This window comes from Zalophus californianus, chromosome 13 (genome assembly GCF_009762305.2).
Source record: "Zalophus californianus isolate mZalCal1 chromosome 13, mZalCal1.pri.v2, whole genome shotgun sequence".
Classification (NCBI taxonomy): Eukaryota; Metazoa; Chordata; class Mammalia; order Carnivora; family Otariidae; genus Zalophus; species Zalophus californianus.
Genome location: NC_045607.1, coordinates 14,072,017 through 14,092,482, shown reverse-complemented (window position 1 = coordinate 14,092,482; position 20,466 = coordinate 14,072,017). Strand labels below are relative to the sequence as shown.

Sequence of the window (20,466 nt, the reverse complement as noted above, 5' to 3'; positions counted from 1 at the left end):
GCTGCCCCGGCCTCCATTACTTCATCTCCGTCGCAACCACGTGAGACAAATTATTTCCCCATGTCACAGACAAGGCAACCAAAATTTACAGATCTGGTGTCTTATACAAGGTCGTACATTCATTTAGTCAACAAATATTTATCGAGCACCCACCATCCTGTTAGGTTTGGTGCTGAGAACCAGAGATAGAGGAGAAGAGACACACGTTAAGCAAGTACATAATTAAAATACATAATTACAAACAGTCGTAAGACCCATAGTGGAAAAGGCCGGGTGCTGAGTGCCTGCTATCAGAGAGAATAACAGGGGTATCTAGCGAGGTGGGGAAGGAGTTAGGGACGGCCTCTCTAATGAGGTCACATTAAAGCTGAGACATGAAGGTCGAGGGGCCTGCCACTCAAGGAGACGGAGAAAGGGGGTTCCGGGCAGAGGGAGGAGCACGCGAGAAGGCCCTACCCACATGTGGGTCAGTGAGAGCAGCCTGAGCGGCCCGAGCACAGGGTGTGAGGGAGACAGGCATGTGCTGACCTCAGCAGCGCGGGAGGAGCCCAGCACACAGGGCAGAGTCTCACGGACCATGGCGAGAAGGCAGGGACTTCAATCCAAGGTCAAAGAAACTTCACAGATGGACCAGGAGAAACTGGGCTTTCCTGAGGCCTACCAATGTCCCTAGAACCGAGGGAGTTGGCTGTAATAAACAGAGTCCTCAGATTAGAATGGACACACCAGCATTTATGTATCCACCATGTGCCAGGCACCCTGTGAGGTGCTTCCCAAACCCTCAGGACCACTCTGACTTAAAGACAGGACTGGCCCCACTTTACAGATGGGCTTCTGGAAGCGACTTAACCAAGCTCATAGGTCAGTTAGTGGCAGAGCAAGACCTAAAGCCCCATTCCGGTCATTCTGCAGCCCATGTCGTATCAGTATACCACGGTGTTTGCAAAGCTTCCCAGGCAGCACCAACGGGGCAGGGGTGGAGGATGAGGGGAGCTCTTCTCTGGTAATAAGTAACTCACCACAGAGAGGTCACAGAACAAATCTAGCGATGCAAACCTCCTAGATAAAACACTAAATTTGACCAACTGCCTCAGATGAGACCAGGAACTGCCAACAAAAAGGACTAAGGGCCGGGATACGAGAACACCAGCACCTCAGGGCAGGTGAGTATGAGATAAGAGCAGCAGAATTTACCCTAAGGACCCTAATCTTGGAACTGTAAGATGATATATGCACGAGGATTCTCATCAAAGCTTCGTAAGAGTGCAAAATTAGAAACAACCTGAAATGTCCCACAGGAATAGATTACATAAACTATGTTTCAAGCCCTCTTATTTTTTTTTTAAAGATTTTATTTATTTATTTGACAGCAAGAGAGACAGCGAGAGAGGGAACACAAGCAGGGGGAGTGGGAGAGGGAGAAGCAGGCTTCCCACTGAGCAGAGAGCCCGATGTGGGACTCGATCCCAGGACCCTGGGATCATGACCTGAGCCGAAGGCAGACGCTTAACGACTGAGCCACCCAGGCGCCCCCAAGCCCTCCCTTTTAATACAAGTCTTTGTGAACTACTGGTCATTAAATAACACTATCCACCGTACTGACAGAGATGGACAGCTACCCATGTCATTCTCTGTCCAGAGGTCACAGAAAAAGCCAGAATTAAATTCTTCTATGTACAGATAAAGATAGCTACATGAAATGATATGCTGATCCAGGTTCTGGGTCTTCCCTGCTCACCCAAAAAATTCTGAGAGCAAGAGAGAGAAATCGATTGACTCTAGCATCCACAGCAGGTCTCACGACGACAGCACAACCCTTTAGGAAATGCTGCCTCTGCCAGACCTCCTCAGGTCCAGGAGCCCCCACTACACCATCAGCTAGAAAGGACCAGTAAGACAGGCTCCTACTGAAGGCCAAATTGATTGGCCAGTCTCCTCCCCTCAGGCCTGCCCTACCGGTGATTCTCGCCTCAGCTAATGAGGCTATGAGACAACAGATCACCAGTCTAAAGACCCAAAAGAAGGCAAGTGGCTTTCACATGCTGAAGCGAGGACCTGCACAGGACAGCGGAGGGTGGCAGGCAAGACTGCCCACGCAGAAGACCTGCCTCCCAGCCTGGGTAAGTCCGCACCCTCCCTGGGCTTCAGAGCGCCCATGTGTCCAACGAAGGGATGGGATGAGCTCCCCCAGATCTGGGACCCTGCCCACCTTCTGAGCCTCTCCTGACCACATCCCGGTGCTCCAGCATCACCCCACGCAGCAGCCCTTCACCCACAGCCTGCCACCAGGCTCGCTGCTCACTCTTCGCAGCACCAACCCTGGGGTCTTTTAAAAGCATGATTCTGGTCATTTCCCTCCCAGATTAACATCCACCACCAGCTACCCTTCATCTTCAAGACAAAGGTCAACCAAAGCAGTGTAACATACAAGACCCCTGACCCCTGCCTTCTTTGGTGGCCTCACTCGTCTCAGGACCCCTGACATGGCCTCCTTCCAGCCAAAAGGAGCTTACAATCCCCTAAATTCCTTGCGCCCAGCATTCCTCTTGCTGCCCTTGCCCACGTTGAGTCCCTGTGCTTGGGATGCTCTCTTGGTCCCCTCACCTTGGCTAATCCCTACTTGTCCCTGATGACCCAACTAGAGGAATGCCTCCTCCAGGGAGGCTTCCCTGAATCCCCCAAGCCAGGTTCAGAGCCCTCCTCTGTGCCCCACAGCACTCTGTACTTACCTCTGTCACTGCACTATTTCCCTATCCATCTCCCCAACCAGCCTGGGGGGCCCCTGACAGGGACACTTACCTGGTCTTAATCTACTGCAGACTCTCTAGTCCCAGGCACACAGCCTGGCACAGGGCATATATTCGAAAATATCTGTCGATGAATGGATGAACTCTGAACAAAACCAGAAGGAGGCTGATGTCTTGCTAGACGTTAGCTAATAGACCCTGATGTTCAGATTCCCAGCATCTGAGACTAGCATAAGAGGAATCATGAATAGGGGCACCTGGGTGGCTCAGTCATGAAGCATCTGCCTTCGGCTCAGGTCATGAACCCAGGGTCCTGGGATCAAGACCCACATCAGGCTCCCTCCGTCTCCCACTCCCCTTGCTTGTGTTCCTGCTCTATGTCTCTCTCTGTCAAATAAATAAAATATTTAAAAAAAAGAGGAATCATGAGTTTCCCCTTTAAATCAAAAGTATTCCAGCCCCTCTTTAATATGCATGCTGACTTTAAAATTAGCATTCAATGCCAAGAGCATTTCTTATAAGCATCCCACAGAAAGTTCAGACCACCTCTACATAGAGATCGTGCACTTAGTAGCTCAGGCCAAATGGAACATTTCAGTGACTCATAAAGACTTGAAAGGGAGACACTGAGAACACTTGGTCATTTCAATTTCAACAGCAGAATTTGCTCTGGAAAATGCTACAGTAAAAAATATTAATGCCATAAAAACCAAACAGCAGCTGAAGGACTACAGTCATAAAGAAAAAACATAAATCCTAAAACATATCAGCGTAGAAGGCTCCCTCTCGCCTTCAAGAAACACAGTGTTTAGGTCCTCGGAAACCCATCTAGAAAAGGGAGACTTGACTCCCATGACAGAGTAGAGAAAAAGAAGAGCAGACGTCACAACAGTGAGGAGGAGAAAGAGCTAAGCCACAGAATGAACCCGGTGGTCAGCCTACCCAGACTGCCCATGCACGTGCCCATGCAGGGCCCACCACAGCCCGGAGAAGCAGAAACTGTGATCGCGCAGATCACAGAGGACAGAGAGACCAAGGGACTGGCCCAAGGTCCCCCAGCAGAAGTGAGCCCGCAGACAGCTGGCCCCAGAGGCCATGGTCCCCAGACAGCAGAGACCGCCTCCCAGAGCAGCCCCACCTGCCACATGCTGGGCCTCAGTGTCTCCGACCTACATATAAGGAGGGTTGGATTCACTTCTCAGATACTTCCCAGGTCAAAAGGCAGGCGATAAAGTGCGAAACCAACACTCTAAGATTCTGTTAAGTTTTTCCATCTAGAAATAAAATTCAAAATGGTGCCCTTCAAAAATTAAATAACTCCATATCTTGCAGAGCTGCTTTTATATTAAAGGAATGCACATGAAGAGCTGAACATTTAAAGTGCCCAGCTCAGAGCAGGAGCTCAATAAACAGTAGCTATTATTACTCTTATGATAAAACAGGAACAGCCATTTAATAGCAGAGCACGTTTTAATTATACACGATGTGGAATAATCAAATCTCATTTGTTTGAGGCCCCAGACCCCACAGCATAGATCGAGTTGTACAGTTGAAATTAGAACAACTCAAAGCTCAGAAATTACTTGTTTCCATTAGAGATCTGACAAGTCATTTCTTCAATTGGTCACTGGTGGTTTGCAGATAACTATTAGCAGTAATGAGTATTCTAAATTAAATCTGGAGACAGTACCACTCTGTTTTGTAAAGACAACCGGGGAGAGAGAAACGTAATTGTGGAACGTCCTTCTCTCCGTCCTCCATCTTCTCCCTGATAAACATCTCCTGTGTCTTGCATAGTATGGATTTCATTTGGCTACAAATGAAGAAGGGTCTAATTCTTCCCATGATAAATGAGAGCGCTGAACAGGTAACTTGTTAAGGAGAACTGGAATTGGGAAAATAACCTCATTTTCCTGTTCCCTCCACTAACAAATGAAAGACACAATGCTGGAAGACACTAAGCATGGAAGCCAAATCCATCACCATGTAACCCGTCCTCAGACACTCTGTACACAGCCCTGGGTACAGGCTGCTCATGTCTCCTTCAACAGCAACAAAGATGAAGCCTACAAAAGGCAAGGCAGTGGCGCAAGGCGGTGGCGCAAGGCAGTGGCGCAAGGCGGTGGGAAGAATAATGGCTCTGGAATCCTTAAAAACCTGGATTCCAATCCTGGCTCCGCCACCCGAGTATTATGTGACTGTAAATGAGTCTCTCCTAGGCTTATGATTTCTTATCTGTAAAATGGGGATAATATAAAATATCTCAAAGAGTTCTGGCAAGGATTAAATGGGGACCATTAGTAACATTCCTTACGTTACAGGGAAGCCTTCGGCAAATGTTAGCTCCTCTCACTGGGTGGTCTGGGAACATCCCCATGTTTGGGACACCAGAAGGACACCAAACTCCCCAAAGCCGGAAACTGCTGATCCTGGCGGAACCCGTGTCTGGCCCGTGTACAAAAGGGCTGACTGCATAGGTACGGAACACCCACAAGACACATCACTGCCCCCAACTCTGGCATTATCCAGCTTCGACACTTCTTGAGAAATATGGCTTCCCGCCCCGCCCCCCACCCCGCCCCAGGCCTGGCTGGACAGCGGCCGCAGACATGATTTGTTAGGGAAGATGATTTGGTTATCTCCACTTACATTTTCAAAGTCCTTCATGTTCCGTGCTCTGGTGGGAGACACCGTTTCTTCTGACACGTTGGGGAGCACTATGAAAAGGTAAAGCAGACAAAGGAAAAGGGCACGGTATGCAAACTGCCCAGGATCCCTATTAGGGGATAGAGCCCAGAAAAGAAGAAAATTAAAAAAAAAAAAAAAAAAAAAAAAAAAAAACAAACACATGAACAGCTGCCACAGTATATTCTGCTGGCACTTTCTGTCTGTTGTGATTTACTGACTTGAGTCTAGGAAAAGCTCTAAACCATTATATTTCAAATATTTACAAATTACCTAAAGTAGCCCCAGTGTAACGTGTCAGAGAACGAACCCAAAAACTGCCCTGGGCATGCGGCCCAGCCGAACTGTGCTGATATGTACTTCCTTAGTGCTGGTCCTGAAGTTCTTCTGCTGAGCAGAACACCATCTTCATGTATCCACGATTAAAGCAGATCTAACCGAGTGGGGCTGGCAAACTTTTTCTTAAAATGCCAAAAGATAAATATTTTAGGCTCTGTAGGCCATAAACAAAGCCTAAAATCTGTCACAACTGGTCAGCTCTTCTGTTGTAGCACAAAAAACAGCCACAGACAATTCATATGTAAGGAAGCTGTGTTCCCATAAAAGTTTATTTTCAAATGCAGGCAGCAGGTTGGAAAAGTGCCCATCCCTGCTTCAGGGTGATTATAGACTTGGCCAATGCCCAAAGCTTTCCACAGTTCTTTTCTTCCAACAAACATTTATTACACACCTACTGTGTGCCAAGCACCATGCTAGGTGCTGGGGAAAGAACAGTGAAGGAGACAGTGAGCCTGTGCCCAAAATGCTCTGATCTAGGGGGCAAGACAAGAGGGTAAACAAACTGGCACCTTGTTCACAAAGTGCCTGGCGCTGTTTCGGTGTTGGGTGCATGTGCACGGAGTAATGAATGAATCCATTCTTCCAACAAATATGCACTAAGGGCCTACTCTCTGGCCGGCACCATTCTAGATGAGGCTACATCAGGAAACAAACAGAGCTGATCTTCGAGAGAGAGAAGATGGAAATGAGCAAAATAACAGGACAATTATATAGGATGTGAGACGGTGAGAAAGGCTATGGAGAACACTTAAGCGGCTAAGAACTGGAAAGATCCAACGTGGGTGAGGACTGCAATTTTAAGTCAGGGGGCCAAATTGGGAAGGCCGCACTGAGAAGGTGTCAGCTGGGTAGACCTGAGGAGAAAAGCAAATTGAGAAGCCCCAGGCACGTGAGAACCAGCAATAAACAAAGGGGACCGCAGGAGAGGAGGTACGTGAGGTGCTGGGGGACAGACTGCGCATGGCCTTACAGGCTCTTCTCGGGACGGGGAGCCGCCAGAGGGCTCAGAGCCAAGGGGTAACATGCCTGGACTTAGGTTTCTACAGGCTCCCTCTGGCTGCCTTGCTGAGAACAGACTGAAGGGCACTTAAAGGGAAACCAGGGGACCAGTCAGAATAGACTGGAGACCAAGGTGGCTTAGAGCAGGTGGCAGGATGATAAGCAGGGGAGGAGTGATCTGATCCTGGATGTTTTAAAGTCACCAACAGGAATAAATGAACTGAAATAGGTGAAATATGCAAGCTCGGAGAGGAAAGCACAAGAAGTGAGCCTGGGAAGAGCCAAGACAGTGGTGAGCTTTGAGCTGAGTCTTAAAGAGGCAGCAGAACAGAGGAAGGGAAAAGGAAGAAGAAACTTCACAAGCAAAGGCCCAGAGGTAGGCGTGGCCTTCAGAAACCACTGAGCACAAAAGAGGCTCAGGAGGTGGGGAGGGGCAGACTGTCAAGAGCCCTGTGTACCAGGCAAAGGGCACACAGGCTTGTTTTCCTGGTTCTCAGACAGGCCATGCTCTGTCACCTACGCCTGCGTCCCTACCTAGGTCCTACTCATTCCTCAAGTCTCAGCTCCAATATCAGTGTTTTAAGAAACTCGTGCCTGACCCAGCTCCCCCACATCGGGGCCCACCTCCCCCTGCCCCCTCACCGCCTGACCCAGCTCCCTCTCACCCCCATTCACAGCACCTTTTTTCTTTGCTCATCACATCAATCATATGATTTATCATGACATTTCTTTGTTGAACTCTCTATCTTCCAGACTGGGTCGTAACCATGTTCAAGGTTGAATCCCAGCACTTAGCCCAGGGCTTGGCACAAAGCAACGTACACTATGGGCTGAAGCAAAGAGCAGTCCTATCAATTTTCCACTTCTAACTGCCTGTGTACAGGAAGACCAAAAACTGCTGGATTTTGTGTTTAAGGTAGAAGTTAACAGGTTCTGAAGGAAAACCTGAAGGTGGCCTATAAGTTAAAATATTCTCCAGAAATAAACCTCATGACACTGATATTGTCTGTTCTAAAAACTTCTTCCTTCTGCACGTCTTATCACTTTGGAGAAGAGGGAAAAAAAAAAACACAAGTCAAAATATCTCTGAGATATTTTAACAAGGCAAATTATTAGCACTTCCTACACTACAGACACTTATGAGAGCATTCGCTTCTTTCAGAAACAAAAATTATGAAGAATGCTTAGCAAAAGCCAAACTGCCCCACAGAAAGTCTCCTCCTAATCCAGCTTAAACACAATAGACTGCTTATTTACTCAGCGCCGTCTCCTGTGGTCTAACCAACTATTTGTCTCCAAAGGGCAGGCCCGTGTAGGAATGCTGGGCCTCGACCAGCAAATGGAACGCAGCAGCCTGCCAGGAAGGCCTCGGCACAATGACGCTCAGCAGCACGTGGGGCCCCCAGCCGCTTGGCGGCTGAGACCAGCAGATCCTCCAGGCCTGACCCACTCACTTCAACGCCCAGCCCCCATGCAGCCGCCCACGTCGGCGAATGCTGGCTGAATCTCTCCGAGCCTGGTAGCAAGAAATAAAGCTCATGGAACATGGCCTAAAGGACATCAATTCCTCCACGCCAGTGTTTATGAAAGGAGGTAAACAGCAATTCAATAGGTACATAAAACACTGAGCACCTACGGAGAGCACCTGGCCATGCCAGGGTAGGCTCTGGGCCCCAGGGACTTCAAAGCCCAGTCCTGGGCTCAAGGCCTAAAGGCCCCCACGGTCAGGAGAATGCCCGGCTCTGTATACTTACCACCATTTCCCAAACCAGCAATGGGGCTGATGCCATCCACTTCGTCTGGTAAACTGGGAACAAGGCCACTAGGAGAGAGCATAGGCAGGAAGACATGAGTTAGTGTTTGAACAACAGAGACCGTGAGGACTGCCTGGACTGCACTTGACAATCATCAGGCCACAGGCAACAAGCAACACACAGCTGAGCTACCTGGGAGACATACAGCGCAAGGGTGAAGAACTCAGGCTTTGGGGCTCTAACACTTAATAGCTGAGTGACCTTCAGTGAGGATGGTCATTCGTTCATTCATTCAGACATCAAGTGTTCTGTGGAGCGTATATATGCTAGGTGCAGAGGCACTGTAAGCTAAAGACATTTCTGAGTCTCGCTTTACCTGTTACATGGGGATACCACCCTCTCCCTATAAAGATTAAATGAGTTAATGTTTATGACACTTAGCACGTAGTAAGCACTCAATAAGTGGTTATCTACTGTTTCTGTCTTTACTATTATTGTCATTATTAATACGCCTACCACAACCAAAAATTAAGCTTCCAAGAACGTGGCACCAATTCGGATGCTTTAAAAATGTCACACAAAAATACAAAATCCACTGATCCAAGAAATTTTACTGGTTGAATTATAAAAATCGGTTACATGAGGATCTGGAGACACTGAGAAAAAACTAAACGTAACAGGAGGTATGGCTTGACACAAAAGCCAGTACGCTGGATTCTGTTCTAAGCTCTGCCGTATACCTCTCCCAGCCCCACCTCCTCCATCCGTAAAAGGTGAACAGCAGCTACTTCGTAAGTCACTGGCAATCAAAGACACAAAGTCCCCAGCAAGGCACCTGGCACATTGTGGGCACTCCATAAATGGGAGCAAAATATTACTGTCACCGGGAAACCACCAGCGCTTTGTAAATTTATAAAAGATTCTCCATCGTGAGAGCTGCCTGTGCCCCGAGAGCCCTTGCATTTTCAAAGGGAGGCACTAGGGTGCTGATAATTTCAGTAGCCTGGCCAGAGTCACACGGCAGTTAAGTGGACAACCAAGTCCAGAACCCAAGCCTTTTCTGTCTAACCTCCAATAATGCTTTCCTGTCCCAAGCTATAAACGAAGAGCTGATGGACGCTCAGCTTGACTTCCCGGCAGTTTGCTCTCTCCATGTTTCTAAATCCAAATCCATCCTGTACTGAGGACAATTCTGCCTGATCACCATTCTGGAGTTGGGAATGGACCTTCATGATCAGAACCAAGCAAAAAATTGGGTATCATAAGATTCCAACAACAAGAGAATGATGATATAATATGTCTGCTATAAAGATAAGTGAAAAAAAACTTCAGGAGACTATGCCTTCAACTATGAAAAAGAAATACATGTACACTAAACTAGGTGGGCTATGCATCCATAAGAAGATAAAGGAAATATTAAAAAATCATCATTTGTAGGAAAATGAGAGCTATTTTCCTGTTTTTTAATTTTCTATACTTCTTCATTTTCTCCAGTAACCATCACTAAAAGAACAAACTCCATTCTCTAAATTGAATATTAAAAATTAAAATCAAGTGGGCGCCTGGGTGGCTCAGTCATTAAGCAACTGCCTTCGGCTCAGGTCATGGTCCCAGGGTCCTGGGATCGAGTCCCACATCAGGCTCTCTGCTCCGCGGGAAGCCTGCTTCTCCCTCTCCCACTCCCCCTTATGAGAGCTTGTGTTCCCTCTCTCACTGTGTCTCTCTCTGTCAAATAAATAAATAAAATCTTAAAAAAAAAATTAAAATCAAGTTCAACCAGCACCTTTTGCAGATGGTGGCCCAAAGGCCCAAAGTCCCACACCAGCTTACTGGTCAAGCTTAGCCAACAGTCTGGTCTGTACCTTCCCGATCTGGGGTTCTCTCTACCATAGCCACTAACTACCGTTAGCTGAGATGGACCATCAATGACTCAAGCCAAGATCAACCACAATGGAAAACTACATGGCAGGCTAAGCCAAAGAATTTGGTCTTAGACAAGTTTCTAAGAGGCAAACAATGAAGTTTGAAAAAATGACATTTGACATCCCATTTACGAAAAGAAACCACTATTTAATGCAGAAGTTCCTGCCTGGTTCCTGCCAAATTTCCACTTGGGCTTTACCTACCCACTTTTATAATGCTATGAATCTCTGTCATCTGCAATCTCCTGTAGGTTCCAGCCACCCTCCAGCTTTAAGGAGCTCCCTCGTCCCACTCGGATCATTCGCTCTTAGCCTTGGGACTGAGGCTGGGGTTTCAAGGAGCCCCACGAGAAATCAGAACTATGCAAGCAAAAGCAGAGGGCGTGGGTACAATTTTATCGATGGGGGAAGACGAAGGCCCCAAAGGGGAAGGAACCTCTTGGCTCAAAATCACAAGGGGTTCTCAGCCACACAGAGACCAAAATCCAGGTTTCTCAGGGTCCGTTGCACTCACTAACCTGTGCCCGGGCCACCCAAAGCTCCTAGACAAACGTGGCACCTAATCAGCACCGGTTTCCCCACAAGCCCAATACAGCATAATCCCAACAAGCTACCATGTGGGGTGACCACGGGGAACAGGCACCAGGCTCAGGACAGGCAGCCCCACTGTAGCCTCACCACAGTCCTTCTGTGGTGGGTGGTGGTTTTTAAATGTTGCTTTTTTTTTTTTTTTTAAACAAGGAAAACAGAAACTCAGAAAAGTTAGAAAGCTGGAAGACCCGAGCTGGCCTGATGTCAAACCCCACTGCTCTTAATCTCTACACTCCCACCCCCGCCCCGGTGCCCCCTCGCCTTCCTCCGGGGGAACGTGGAAAGGTCCAAATGAACCAGAGCAGAGGATTTCCAGTGATCGGCACAGAGCACCCTCACCGAGGCTGCTTTTTGTCAACTATGCGTTGAGCAAATGAAGCGATGCTCACCTGCACTTCACCACTTCACCCTCTTGTCTGGCTCTACCACCACCCAAAAGGCACAATCACTTTTTGTGCCGTGTGTGGTGGCAGCCGCTGTGCATTCACACCACAAGCCCCAGGAAGGCCTGGAGGACTAAGCGCTTCATTGGTAAAGTGTTGGGAGAGCCGTGGCTGGAACTGGGCACCACATTCAGAAAACAAGTATACCAAGTGCACACACTTCTGTCTGTCTTTTAACAACTCATTTTTCATTCTATGTTATTTATTCTTAATTAGTAAAGAAATATATAAATACAAAAAACACAGACAAAATAAGGCATACAGATGGCCAACAGACACACGAAAAGATGCTCAGCATCACTCATCAACAGGGAAATGCAAATCAAAACCACAATGAGATATCACCTCACACCTGTCAGAATGGCTAGACCCCCAAAGATAAGAAACAACAAGTGCTGGTTGTTGTTTTTGGATGTAGAGAAAAAGGAACCCTCTTGCACTGCTGATGGGAAGGCAGACTGGTGCAGCCACTGTAGAAAACAGTATGGAGTTTCCTCAAAAAATTAAAACTAGAATTACCAGATAATCCAGTAATTCCACTACTAGGCATTTAACAAGAGAAAATGAAAACACTAATCTGAAAAGATATGCACCCCTGTGTCATCACAGAATTATTTACAATAGCCAAGATAAAGAAACAACCTAAAGGTCCATCGACAGACAAATGGATAAAGATGTGGCATATAGATACAATGGAATATTACTCAGCCATGTAGAAGAATGAGATCTTGCCATTTGTAACATGGATGGACCTAGAGGGTATTATGTTAGGGGAAATAAGTCAAAGAAAGACAAATACCATATGATTTCACTTACATAGAGAATCTAAAAAAACAAAAAAACAAACAGACAAAAAAGCAGAAACAGACTCATAAACACAGAGACCAAACTGGTGGTTGCTAGAAGGAAAGGGGCAAATGGGTGAAGGGAGTGGGAGGAAAAAAAAAATACAGACAAGCCTAAAGTTCTTGACACTCCTCCCTCCCACAGTAGCCTCCTGAGAAGTAGCCACTGTTGTCAGCAAGACATGTATCCTTCTAGGCTTTTTTCTATGTATTTACAGATATAGGGACACAGTTTTATTTTGTGGCTTAAAAACAAGACAAATGCATTCAAACTGTGTATATTACTCTGCAGCATCTTTTCTTTACTTAATGTGTCCCAAAGACGTTTTCATGACAGTACAAATAGATCTACCTTCTTGTTTTTAACTCCCACAAAGCATTCTACAGCTGTTTTTCAAACTTGACTGACCGCGACCCAGAGAAGGAAATGTATCAGCCTTAATTCTTGAAATGCTTTGTATTCGGTACCATTACATTTTTTAAAATTCTGGTTGCAACCTACGAACCTATTGAATTTCACAAGCTGCCAATGGGTCACAGTCTGAAATTCACTTTTGGGAGGGGTGAAAGGATGTGTGTTTACCCGATCCCCTGATGGTAGTTCAATTTGTTTCCAAGTTGTTCCTTTTACAAACAATGCTTTATGAATATCCTCATACAGGTCTCCTGTGCAGGTGCATAAGAATTTCTCTAAGAAAACAGGAAGTGGAATTGCTGGCTCAAAACATATTCACATATTTTTATTGGGCAAAGGATTTGAAAATACAGTGGACCCTTGAGCGACATGAGTGGAACTGCACGGGTCCCCTTACATGCAGATGTTTTTCTCAATAAATACCATACAGTACCGTAAATGTATCTTCTCTTCCTACTGATTTTCTTAATAACATTTTCTCTTCTCTAGCTTCCTTTACTATAAGAATACAGTATATAATACATATAACACCCAAAATATGTGTTAATCCACTATTTATGAATCAGGCTCTCAGTTAACAATAGGCTAGTGGTTAAGTTTGGGGGGGAGGGAGTCAAAAGCCACACGTGGATTTTCCAGTGCGCAGGACATCACACCCCTAACCCTGTGTTGTTCAAGGGTCAACTGTACACAAACGGCTATAGAAACACAAGAAATAATGTTCAACATCATTAGTCATTAGGGAAATACAAACCAATACCAGAAGGAGATACCATGTCATACCCCCGAGGCTGGCCACAATCAAAATGACAGACAATAACAAGAGTTGACGAGGCTGTGAAGATATAAGAACCCTCATCCACTGCTGGAAGGAGTGTAAAAAGTGTTGGGTAGTTTCTCAAGATGTCAAACATACACAGAGTTAGCATACGACCCAGCAGTTCTACCCCCAGGTCTACACCGAGAAAGGACAACACACATCCACACAAAAACTTATACGTGAATAAATGTTTAGAGCAACATTATTCATAATAGCCAAAAAAGCAGAAAAAAACCCAAATGTCATCAGCCAATGAATGAATAAACAAAACGTGGTACATGTATACAACGGAGTATTATTTGGCCATAAAAAGGAATGTACTACCACATGGATGAACCTCACGAATGACCAACATTATAGGATTCCATTTATATGAAATGTCCAGAACAGGCAAATCCATGAACAAAAAGTAGACTGTGGTTGCCTAGGGCTGGGGGCATAAGAGGGCTGGAGTAATAGCTAGTGTTATTAATGTTTGTGTCCCCCCAGAATTCCTAGGTTGAAACCCTACTCCCCCTCCCAAGTGGTGGTATTAGGAAGTGGGGTCTTTGGGAGGTAATTAAGATTAGATGAGGGTGGGATTAGTGCCCTTACAAGGGTTACAAGAGATCTGCTTCCTCTCTCTACTCTCCACTGTAAGAGGAAACAATGAGAAGTTAGCAGTCCGTAACCCACAAGAGGGCTCTCACCAGAACTCAACCATGCTGGCACACTGATCTTGGAGTTCCAGTCTCCAGAACTGGGAGAAATAAATTCTGTCATCTGTAAATCAGCCACAGTCTATGACATTTTTGTTACATCAGCCAAGCTAAGACCGGGAGCGACTGCTAATGGACACAGGGTTTCTTTCTTAGATGATGAAAGTATTCCAAAATGAGATTATGGTGATGATTGCACAACTCTGTAAATATACTAAAAAAATCACTGAATAGTATGGGTGAACTTTATGGCATACAAATTATATTTCAATAAAGTTGTTTTTTAAAAAACACACCTGGGCATATTTTTAATACCAATACCAAATTTTAATACCAAATACCAAATACCGATTTGGTATTATACCAGTTGACTATACCAGTTGACACTGTGTGTGTGCACTTTCTCAGAGTGATTACAAAGCATTTCACTAATAAATATGGAGCCTGTATTTACATGGCATTTATCTTTTTAGAGACTCAACAAAATTGACTCATTCAACAAATATCTGTTGATCCTCTACTATGTTATGTGCCAGACATGGTTCTAGGTCTAAAGATACGGTGGGGAACAAGAGAGCCATGCTCCCTTCCCTCATTAAGCTTATACTGGTGACTGGGAACACATTCCTCAAACTTCAAGCCTAGAGGCACCCCCTGATCCAAGCTCAGCCCTGGATCAAGCCTTCAAACCTTCACCAAAATTTCATTCCACCATCCTCTTTCTCGACCTCCTTCTACAAAAGTCCATGAAGGCATTCTTTGCCTGACAACATACGATTGTGTACAAACTTGCAGGAAATCGTTTCCTTTTGGTCTACCCCTCATTTACCCAAGCACTTAATGGCCATGCACTGGAGGAACCCATGGACGAACGAACCTGGGCCCAGGCCTTCAGAAGCTCACAGTGAGGCAGAGGCAGAACCCTCGGCATGAAAAGAAAGGGACAAATCCAGGGTTGTGGGCACCGAGGATTCTGTCCAGGAAACCATGCAACACCATTAACAAGAGAACTAAAACAGCTAACATTTCATGCACCCCCAGCCAGTGTCAGGCACAGAATACATACAACTTTGCTCCATCCACATAGTCACCCGATAAGTAGGTATTATCACTGAAGAGAAACCGAGGCTCAGAAGGGTTGAGTGCATTACTAAAGCAACTCGGCCAGTAAGTGGCTGAAGCAGGATTCAGACCCAGTCACCCTGAATACAAAGCACTGGTTCTTCCAAAACCACCAAGCAGGACTCAGTAAAGGGGCTTAGCTTGGACAAGGTTCCCAGGCCTGGCATCTGAGCCTGACTCTCACAGGCCTGGAGCGCTCTGGGGCACCCACAGGTGATCAAGTTTGGAGAGAACGACGCATATCGACCTGATTCAACAAAGGTCTGAGGACAAACTGGACTTCCTGTTTAGTCTCTAAAACTGGGGCTTGGAAATTACCAAGCAGAAGGGTGCTCCTATTAGTATAAAAAGAGATGATTTTATTCCAGGGATTTTTCTCTTCCACTGTGACCATCTAATGGAGAACCTGTCTTGCTCAGGACATTTCTGCCACTCTTTAAGGGCAGTTCCAGTGCCAACAGCTCCCTACAATCCTCCCAGAGGCCTCTCAGCTCAGGTTCAGAGAGCTAGGTGGAAGGCAGGACAGGTACCGAGGGCCAGGCTTTGGAGTCAGTAAGCCTGGATTGAAATCCTGGCTCGAATAATAAGAGACTCGTAACTGACAGAAACCAAACTGGGGGTTGATGGAGGGAGGTGGGTGGGGGATGAGCTAGATGGGGGACGGGCATTAAGGAGGGCACTTGTTATGATGAGCACTGGGTGTTGTATGTAAGTGATGAGTCACTGAAGTCTACTCCAGAAACCAATATTGCACAAATGTCAACTACTAAAATTTAAATAATATAAATAAATGAATAAAGTAAATCTTGGCTCAATCATGTACATTTTTATGGAATCCCAGACCATTCACTTCACCTCTCTGAGCATCAGTGTGCTCACCTGTAAAAAGGGGATAATACCGTCACCTCCCATTTATGTGCCTCATACCAGGTTAGGAACTGGCATTACAAAGATGAACAAAACGCAGCCCCTGCTCTCCAACAGGTCAGAGCCTAATTAGGGAGACAGGCACGTGACAGTTGTACCTGCACCATCCAATGCAGGAACCACCAGCCACGTGTACCTGGGATAGGCTGCTGGTTTTAGTCACAGACCCTCACTGAGCACTTGAAATGTGGTAAATCCAAATCAAGAAGTGCTTGTAAGTATAAAAATGCATACCAGGTTTCAAAGTGTAAGATAAAAAAGACTGAAATATTTCATTAATAATTTTTTATTGTTTGCAACTTAGAATGATAATATATGGAAATATTGGGTTAAATCAAATATATTATTAAAATTAATTTCACCTGTTTTTTACTTTTTCATTGTGGCTCCTAAAAAAGTTTAAATTACATATGTGGCTCACATTATATTTCTATTGAACAGCGTTAGTCAATAAAACTCAGTGAGGTAGGGGCGCCTGGGTGGCTCAGGCGGTTAAGTGTCTGCCTTCGGCTCAGGTCATGCTCCCAGGGTCCTGCACTGGGCTCCATGCTCAGCAGGGGTCTGCTTCTCTATCGCCCTCTGCCCCTCCCCCTCCTTGTGCACATGCTCTCCCTCTCTCAAATAAATAAATAAAATCTTAAAAAAAAAAAAACTGTGAGGTAAATAAGGGCTGAGATGGGGTCAGTGATGGGCGGGGGTGGCTGGAAGAGCACAGGGGGCCCAGGTGGGGATGGGGGTATGTCAGCAGAGGCTTCCTACTGAAATCGAAGCGAGACCTGGAAAATAAGAGGCGTTAATAAGGCACAGGGGAGAAAGGAAGGCAACCCAGGCAGCAGGGAGAGCAAGTGCAGAGATCCAACGGTAAGAATGAACAAGGCAAGGCCACTCGTGACAGAGTGTGACAGCCAGGCAGAGGCAAGTGTTGGGGAGGAGAAAAGGAGGGACAGAGCGGGTCAGTGAGGTAAATGGGGCCAGCTGATGAAGGGCGTTAGAAGCTATATTAAAGAACATCCTGAGGGTGATGGGGGGTCAGGGAGGGCCTGAAGCAGGTAAGAGATCAGTCACAGGAACGTATGCAGCGAAGGCAAGAAGGGGAGGCAAGGGAAGGGATGTGTGCATCTGCTGAGTTGTTACTCTGTCAGACACTGGTCAAAATCCTTTCAGATTCACCCATTTTTCAGATGACGAATACTGAGGCTCCCAAAGAGCGAGTGACTTGCCAAAGACCACAGGTTGTTAAATACAGAACTGGGACTGAAACCCACCTAGGTCTGGGTCCCAAAGCCCAAGGGCTTGGTCAACTGGCACAGAGATAATAAGAGCGGAGAATATTAATGGACCTTATCTTTTTTTTTTAAGATTTTATTTATTTGACAGAGAGAGAGAGAGAGAGAGGAGGGAACACAAGCAGCGGGAGTGAGAGAGGGAGAAGCAGGCTTCCCGCAGAGCACGGAGCCCAACGTGGGGCTCGATCCCAGGACCCTGGGATCGTGACCCGAGCCGAAGGCAGACGCCCAACGACTTAACCACCCAGGCGCCCCTTAATGGACTTTATCTTAATGGCAATGAGAAGCACTAAACAGATATACAGCAGCAGACTGACCGTCGGATTTACACTCTAACAAAGCTTTCAAACTGTAGTAGAAAGGACGATTACAGGTGTGAGGACAATCGAAGTGACAGGTCCTCCCCAATTATGCTGGGACAGTGGCAGTCAGATGAAGAGAAAGGGACGTGATGAACTACCACAGGATGCAATCAGGCAGGAGCTGTGAAGGGCCTTGCCCTGTGCCTGACACGTAACAGGTTCTCAATAAACAGAGTAACCACTTGTCCGGGTTTGCCCAAGATGGGACCAGTTTATGCCTGCTGTCTAGACATAAATATTAATTGTGCCCATTTCACTCTTAAAAGTGTCCCGGGTTGTATAATAAATAACATGGTCACCCTTTCAATGAGGGTCTGTGACTAAAACCAGCAGCCTATCCCAGCAGACCTGGATAAACACGGCAGATTCTCAGCCAGGGCTCTCCTCCACATCCTTCCCACTCTCCACCAGGAGCCCCCAAAAACCAAACGGCCCCAGCCCTGGAGCAGTCTAGGGCTCTGTCAGGCTCTCCTACCAAAAGGAAAGACACCAGGCCCCACGGACAATGTGGGCTCCCACAGCCTCTTGGGACAGGTCCATTGGGAGGCCACTCCCAGCCATTAGTCCCCAATTTGTCATACTGATGATGATGATGATGATGATGATAATGATATGATAACACAGGATCATTTTTTAAGCACCGATTATGTGCCAAACACTACTCTTGCCAAGCAAATCGTGGGGAAGTCATCTTCTCTTGTCATCTTCACCCCAGTTCTGTTGGGTGGATGTTACCACTAGTCCCATGTTAACAGACGGGAAACAGGTTAAATCCCTTTACTAAAGTCACACAACAAGTTAGGTTAAAGGGTCGGATCTGAACCCAATTCTGTTCAACTCCAGCCAAGGTTCTTAACCACTGCACTTCATTGCCTCCGTCCTGGTGGCCACTGTGTGATCCCACGAACGAAGTCCAGACACACCAACTACCTTCCCCATAATGAAAGCAAACCTCCAAGGTCCCTCCTCCTCAAACAGTCCCTACTAATGGTACACGCCAAGGGGTCCCCCTCCTCCCCCTCTTCAGAAAACCTCTTACCTGACCCTCACACCCTCTTCAAAGTATTTCCCGAAATACAAGAGGCAGGTGTGACGTAGGTCGGGACCCCCGGTCCCTCCACACTCAGTATCAGCTGCTGGGTCCTCGAGACACGCACCCTCCCAGACCCCACCCCACCCCCACTGCCCCTGCCCGGACGCCCTCAAACACTCTCAAGGGCGAACCCCAAGTCTCGGTCAGGGTGTACCCCCATCAGCCGGAATCCCGGCCGGGTCACCGCGACCCTGCAAAGCCCCGGCCGCACCTGCAGCCGCTGAGCGTCCCGGGGAGGGTGACGTCCTCTTCCAACACCGAGTCCATCGTGGACACAGAGGAGGTGGTGGCGTTGGTGTCTGCGGCGGCGGGGCCGACTGGTTCCCCCCGCTTTCGCGACCCGCAAGCTCCCCAGGTCCCCGCCCCCTCCAATCCTGCTCTTGTTCGGACTCTGGCGGCGCCGCTGGAATTCAAACCGCAGCCGCCGCCATCTTTCCCGGCGCTTCTTCCTACGGAAACGAGGCGGGGTCATCAAGGCGCGCGCGGTGAAGCCGACAGACCGGGCCCAGAGGCCGGGCAGAGAAGCACGGGCGGGTGCCATCTTGATTAAGGGCAAGAGCATTAGCACTTGGGCCAGCAAGGCTAAGAAACGAGAGGCAGGCTGCCATTTTTTGTGAGGGCGCTCAGGCCGAGGCCTGGGCAAGGGCCATCTTTGTTGAGGGCAAAGGCCGGCTTTGGTCCGTTAATTCAAGCGGGAGATGGAAACCCAGTCTTTGACCGACCCTTAGAGTTCCTAACCCAACATCTTTTCTAGAACAATGACCCCCTAACCTTAGGGGTCATCATACTGTGCATCCAAAAGGCTTCTGCCTTGAGCTGAAATTCAGATAAACAAGTGCCGCCTAACTTTAAGAAAAATCCTTCCTGTGGGATCCCAAATCAAGCAGTATCTTTTGCACACTTATTTTGAAGCAAATAAGCTCATCCCTTTGAGTCGGTGGTCACCAACACTCCTCCAATCTCCCAAAGCTCAAACGCACTTGAGATCAGTAAACTGAGGCCCAAAGAGAGGAAATGAATCGCCCAAAGTGTCAAAGCCAGACCCACGGCTCCTGCCAACTAGATCAGGACTCTCCGTAACCCTGGTTGCCCTTCCTAATGCACAAGCAAATAAATGGATAATTTTGATAGAGCTGGGCCAGTGAAGTCAACCACCCTCTCCTCATCTCGGAGTTGCTACCTTCCCCTGCGGGCTGTCAGAAGATTCCTGGATGAAAATAACTTGAAAAGATGGGGGAGTGGGTAGATGGTGACTTTCCCCATAATCAGGTGCAAGTCTTCTGGTGTGCTAAAACGTAAGTGTACTTTCCAAAAGAGGTCTTCTCTAATCCTCTACTGTAAAGCAAGTCCCTTCTTGTATTCTTAGCAACCCATATTTTTCTTTTGTGGCACTTAACCACACTTTGCAATTACGTATT

General features: G+C 47.0%; 1 protein-coding gene across 1 annotated transcript in view; it reads right to left on the bottom strand.

Moving 5' to 3' along the window:
- The window catches only part of CDK5RAP2 (CDK5 regulatory subunit associated protein 2), a 176,367-nt gene extending 156,883 nt beyond the window's left edge, over positions 1 to 19,484 (bottom strand). Inside the window, 3 exon segments of the mRNA XM_035723765.1 lie at positions 5,397 to 5,464; positions 8,525 to 8,592; positions 19,260 to 19,484. Coding sequence (XP_035579658.1) covers positions 5,397 to 5,464; positions 8,525 to 8,592; positions 19,260 to 19,315 — 192 coding nt within the window. The 5' untranslated portion in view covers positions 19,316 to 19,484.
- Between the last annotated feature and the right edge of the window lie 982 nt (positions 19,485 to 20,466).